The sequence below is a fragment of the Microtus ochrogaster genome, unplaced genomic scaffold (genome assembly GCF_000317375.1).
Source record: "Microtus ochrogaster isolate Prairie Vole_2 unplaced genomic scaffold, MicOch1.0 UNK23, whole genome shotgun sequence".
Lineage (NCBI taxonomy): Eukaryota > Metazoa > Chordata > Mammalia > Rodentia > Cricetidae > Microtus > Microtus ochrogaster.
Window position 1 is genome coordinate 4,667,982 of NW_004949121.1, and position 6,470 is coordinate 4,674,451.

Here is a 6,470-nt window from a genome sequence, read left to right on the forward strand (position 1 = left end):
TCCTTGGACTTCCCACAGGTCAGGGAACCCTGATTGCTCTTCAAGCTGATGAGGGAGGGGGACTTGATCGGGGGAGGGGAAGGGAAATGGGAGGCAGTGGCGGGGAGGAGGCAGAAATCTTTAATAAAGAAATAAATTTTAAAAAAATGGTAGAAGACGCTTGAAAAGCACGTATGACATAGGAGACAGGAGTCCAGAAACTACCTGAACAACTATTTCCCCAAAGAAGATGAACACGTAGCCAACATACATAAGAGATGTAACAATATCAGACATTAGAGAAATGCAAATCAAAACCATAATGAAGGGTGGCTCACACTATAATTCCAGCACTTATGAGAGAGAAAGAGAGATCAAAGCCAGCACAAACATAGAGAGAGTTCATTGCCTCTGACCACTGCTAAGAATTTTCTCATCTCGACACACAAACTGCACACAAAATCAGTTTGGTATGCATAACTATGGAACAACCCTGGACCCTGTAATGTAGCTGTTTATTTCCTAGATCTGTCACACAGAGTAGCTGAGGGTTTTCTCTGTCCTGGTCTCGTGAGTACACTGTTTCTCTCACTTTCACTTCTCTATCTGTATAACAATATGCGTGTCATCCAGGCACTTTCCTGTTGTTGTCATGTTCTTTGATGACCTTCCGGTTCTCCAAGACAGCTCTGTATGCATCCCAAGAAAAGACCTTCACTGATTGGATACCCACCACTGTCTGACTGGATCATCATGCCTATGCTATCCAGATTCGCAAGAACCCGAGGTGAGCATCAGACACTCCTTACAGTAAAGTCAGAAGATAACTGTAACGTTGCCATCACTTCCTTAAGCTCTCCAAACACTGGCATCCATTCTTCAATGAAGCTAAAGCAATAGACAACTCTCAGCCAGACCAGACTCAAGTTTTCCCATTTATGTTAATTCTAGTTAAAAAAAAATACTCTGTTCCTGTTTTCTTCCTAATAGCTACTACTAGTAATTATGTTTTTTCCTCATTATTTTAAATGAATTTATTTATTTTCACTAAAATCTCACGTATACTCTTCCCACACTTGTGCTATCAGACACGATGTGGTAAGGACAATTCTCAATTTATCAAAGTCCAGTTAGCAAACACCGGAGTAGCCAAAGGCTCAAACAATGACACTTTCATGGGAATGAATACCTTGCTGTGAAGCAAAATAGCCAGTAGCTGCCTAAGACTGTATAAATTTATTGAAACTAAATAAAATTTTAAATTCAGTTCTTGAGAATAGCCATATTAAGTACTCACTAGCCACATACACACTCTGGCTACTGGACAAGGGAGACACAGGACATTATGAACAGAACAGAAAGTTCTATGAAGGCATGCTTAAGAAAAGCTTGACTGAGTCCATCAGCTCACAAGAGCTGAATTCTTAGATACAGCAATGTCAGTAGTTACCAACTGTAGAGTCTGACTCTCCGAAGAACAACTCGAAGACTCTGAGTGTTCTTCGCAGGTTCTCTTAGGTCAGCTTAGATCAGTAGACAAACCTGTTTAGAGACTCCGTGAATACATGAATGGATGAACGAATACTATGGACTAATGTCTGCCCTAATTTACTTATGTTAGTGCCCAGAAAGGAATGATGCGCTTTTTTGTCTGCTTTATTTTGTTTTCTCATGAAGATTTTATGAGAAGAAATGAGTGCCAGCGGGCCAGCTCATGAACCCTTTGGAGTCACCAGAAATGTATCTGTAGAACAAAGACAACTGGAGCTAGGCAGTGGTGGTGGAGGCCTTTTATCCCAGCACTTGGGAAACAGAGGCAGGTGGATCTCTGTGAGTCTGAGGCCAGTCTGATCTATAAGAGCTAGTTCTAAGACAGCTAGGACTGTCACACAGATAAACACTGTCTCAAGAAACAAAAACAAATAAACAAACAAAACAAAAAACAAACAAAGATAGCTGTCCAAAGGGAGCATGCAGAAAGCTCCAGACCCAAGAAAGCAGCCTCCTTCTTTATGCGTGCACCACTGGAGGCTTTCATACACACAAAGGGGAAGTCACAGGAGATGCACTGAAAGATCATACAGCTTTGCCTCCAATTTCATGGTATGTTCGACTGTAAATTTGCTAGAAAGTAATATAATCACAAAGACAGCAAGCATCTAATTGCACTACAACCTAAAGTCCCCTTCTTCAGTGTCCTGTGACCCGATCTACCTCACCCAGCAGCTTCTCGGAAAATAAAGTTTTCAAAACCCTAAGTTCCAAAAAAGCTAGCAGGATTTTACATACAGAAAAGCAATCCCATAAGTGCTTCCCCAGTGATCTCCTGAAGGCCACGCAAAGGAAGCCACAGCCACGTTTTACCTCGTTCTATTTCTCATGTGTACTGACCAGCAGCCACAGGAAGGCCAAGCCACTTCATTTCTCCAAGTCACTTTTCCTTAGCAAAGGTCAGAGAAGAAAAGGGACAGCAAGGGAGCAGGGAGCAGCCGCGGCCTGATCTTCCCAATGCCCTCTGCTGCTTCCCCAGCCCCCTGTATTGTTCCATATGCCTTCTCAACAAGCTCTGAGCTCCAGGGCCGGGAAGAAATAACAAGGAAAAGCAGTCTTCTCTATGTCAACACCACTGTGGCAGAAAGAGCTAGAAACTGCTCTGAGGTGTTATAATTAGAAATTAAAATAAGCGGGGCTTGCATTCAACCTGATATTGTTATTATGATTCACTTTTTATTTTAATTATTTATGACTATAGGGAACTCTTTAATGTACTCTGGATAAGAAATGATACAATTTTTATCTCTTGAGCCACGTAACACTGTAACACTCGTGCTGCTGTTTAAGCCAATAAATCTGTCAAATGAGGCTGGTGATGGATTCATTACCTTTTAGATCTGAAACCTCAATTTCTGCAGCACACAGTGCTAGCTCTGAGGATACAGGAAAGTGGGCTTAACATGAGATGACTTGAATTTGAATATTGTAACTTTATTAGCTGTGGGATCCTGAGCAACTACATTTCTCAGAACATCAAAGACGGAGATGATGACAGTAGGACTTCATGGCTATCGCAGGGACAGGAGATATGTATGGCAGAACTCAAAATAATATTAGCTGTGACTGTAGCACTTCATTGTCCTTCACTGTAAAGACTGCATTCTCTAAAAGCTAGGGCCTGCTGTCTAAAAGGCACAGCTGCTTCTCAGGGTGCCCCACACGAAAATACGTGCAATAAATTCAGTGAATAAGTGAAAATAGTTAGCACTATAAAACACTTTACAAACACAAGGGACTTGAGTTTGCACCCTAAAACCCACTTAAGAAAACCAGATGCAGGGGCACACATATGTAATCCCATGGAGAAGAGTAGAGAGGAATCCCACTGAGCAACTGACCTAGATAACAAACTCCTAACCAATAGGAGACTGTATCAGAAGTGGATCTCTCCTAAGGAACAGCACCTGATGTTCTCTGGTCTCCACATGTACATGCATATACATGCATGAATATACATAAACCCAGAGAACACCTAAATACATCATGTGCACATAAATAAACTCACAGCACACGTAAATACGTGTGCATATACACAAACTCACAGCATACGTAAATACAACATGTGTACATAAACAAACTCACAGCACACGTTAATACAACATATGAACATACACAAACTCACAGCTCATGTAAATACAACATATGCACATACATAAACTCACAGCACACGTTAATACAACATACGAACATACACAAACTCACAGCACACATAAATACAACATATGAACATACACAAACTCACAGCACACGTTAATACAACGTATGCGCATACATAAACTCACAGCACACGTTAATACAACATGTGCATATACACAAACTCACAGCCCAGCCACATAAATAAACATACAAAAAGAAAAGTGCCCCAGCCTCAGGAAGGGATGGGATACTTCCAGTCACTCCAGATCCTGAACTCCAAAAACAACCACTTAAGAGAGCTCATAAGCAAGGACATTTGATGTAGCTCACTGGTCCAGGATCAAAAGTGGAGAGTATTTTACTCAAGATCGTTGTTTGCCATAATTAAATAAAGGGGGAAAAGGCAACCCTGGCCCCAGTGTGACTCTGACATGGGAGATGAGAAGAGCTGAGGCTTCCTTATATCACGGGTGTTGTCAAAAGACAATTATCCACCACCACTCCTGTGCCCTGGAGTTCCAACAAAGTCCTTGTCCATTTGGCAACACCAACTGGATTCCAGTTTGTTGACCTTCTGGGCACAGAAAAAAATTTGTTCTTTTGGTAGGGCAAACAAGTATTACAAGGACATGTGCTATTTTTGTATAAATAAGATAGCATAAGCAAAGACTCATTATTAATGTTCAGAGTTACACCTCATTTCCCAACAAGGTATGGCAATTTGGATTCTAGAATAATGTATCGGCTAAACACTTCAAATTAGCCTCTTCTCCCCTATAAACTTGAACAGTCACTACAAACGGAGCTTTAAACGATAACTCAGAAACACAGAACGGTACCAAGGGAAACAGCACCATTTCATTTCCGAACATACACACAACATCACAGATAGGAGCCTGCCGAGACTGAGAACTAATGTTCTAGAGAACGTCATCAGTATCCTGTATGGACTCCATCAGCGTCCTAATGACATCTAGAGGATTTCATTAATACCCTCCTAAATAAGCCAAGTTTGGCTCAACTCAGGAGAACTCAGGAGGTGTGGAGGGAAAGAGCTAAGCACAGGCATAGCATAATCAACCTCCGGGTTCTAAAACCCAGGAAGAAAGCCGTTCAAGGTCCCGGAAGAAGATGGTGGAGAACACCTGCAGCAAACGTGGTCCAGGTTAGACCTGACCCTTCCCCAACCTTCTATAATCATATTTCCACACTAAAGCACAGGCTCTGGTTACAGTTTCCTTTTCTGCCAGCCTAAAGCTCAATCAAGTCTGAATATATTGCAGACAAAACAGAAAGATCAGCATGTACTACTCACCTTTTAATCCAACCCAAACCCCAAAACACCATCTTTTCATTATTGCCAAATGACATTGTCCCCATAATCCTCAAAGAAGGTGGTGCATACACATGTTGCTGCTCACCTCTGCACCTCTTAACCAAGACCCAGATTAACCCGTTGTAACACTGGTGACATGGTCTACGAATAACAGATGACAAACGACTTCAGAACTTCTACAGGGAATGTGGAAAGGCTCTGAGCAAGGCTGCAAAAAGCAGTCATTTACTGGGAGAGGGCAGAAAGTGTATTCGCTCTCTCAGCAGGAACATCTCCCTACACCTTAACAAAAGCCAACCAACCCCAGCCCGTCAAGGGCCAGGGCTTCTTCTGGGACTTCCAGATCTGTAAGGCAGGCAGACAGACTCCTAGCTTTCTCTGGATCCTGCGCAGCACGCACTCGTCTCTCCCGACAGAAAGCTGGCTCCTCGAGAGCACAATTCTTCTTCATGGCCATTGGGCTTGGCAAGGCCTCTGTGCATACTCGACTGCAGATAATGAATTGCACTACGTATTGCCAAAATCCCACTTACAGTGATTTCTCCAGACCTCCCTCCTCCCTCCACCTGCACCTGGACCCACTCAAGAAATTCTCTGCTACGGAAATCCTCGATCCCACCGTCGGGAGGGTCCGAGTCTGGAAGATGCAACCCTAATGCCCATTATATCTCCTGCCTGGTGGTGTTTAACATCCTACTACATCCAGAACAGTGGCAAAAGTAAACACTTAGTACTGAGGGGGACAGCATAGTAAACTCTGCCTCATAATCTGTGCTAGCCTGGTTTTTTTTAAGCGATTTTTTTTTTCATCCTATCAGTTGCCAGGACAGCTATGGAGAGAGTCAAAGCATGTAAAAGAGAGTCACCCAAAAATGTCTTTAAAAAGCTAGCGGCGATGTTCCACGAGATAATCTCTCCGTCTGTTTGCTCTCTCCATGCGAGGGCTTTCTCTTTTCTTCCTGGACAGAGAAACATGATAGGCACTCAATCTGGGAGCTGACCTGGCAGACTAACAGGAGCACCTTAGGTGCTGTAATGCCTCCCTCGTCAGATCATTAGCAAGAAGGCGCGTCCAGCTTTCTTCTCCCCAGATGAGCTTTACAAGGCGGAGAGGGCTGAATTAAAAACCACGAAACCTTAACAACAAAAAGTTGGCCCTCTTGGGTTCCCCAACAAACACAAAGAAAGAAAACGGAGGGGGCGGGGAGGGGGAGGAGAAGAGAAATAGTTATCAGAGCACAAAGTGAAGTGGCCCCAGGGATCCTGATGGGGCAGAGCAAACGACAAGGCAAAAGCAAGCCCGGGTCAGGTACGGACACGGTGACAGACTCCACACACCCTTCCCCTAGCCCGGCTCAGACAGCGGGCGAGCTCACCGCAGCGTTTCTTCCTTCCATCTTCCATTGCCCGCGCGTCGGGCTCGGGGCCGCGGGGCTGCGGGCGACCCGGGCTGCGGCGGGCGAGC

General features: G+C 43.9%; 1 protein-coding gene across 3 annotated transcripts in view; it reads right to left on the reverse strand.

Moving 5' to 3' along the window:
- Psd3 (pleckstrin and Sec7 domain containing 3) overlaps nt 1–6,470 on the reverse strand; it is a 457,750-nt gene that overhangs the window by 384,235 nt on the left and 67,045 nt on the right. For 2 of the 3 annotated variants that reach the window (XM_026789579.1, XM_026789577.1), the window contains exon 1: nt 6,382–6,457. The exons of the other annotated variant lie outside the window; for it this stretch is intronic. In XM_026789579.1, coding sequence (XP_026645380.1) covers nt 6,382–6,409 — 28 coding nt within the window. In that variant the 5' untranslated portion in view covers nt 6,410–6,457. Of the gene's footprint in view, nt 1–6,381; nt 6,458–6,470 lie in introns of those variants that run through there. 3 annotated transcript variants of the gene reach the window in all.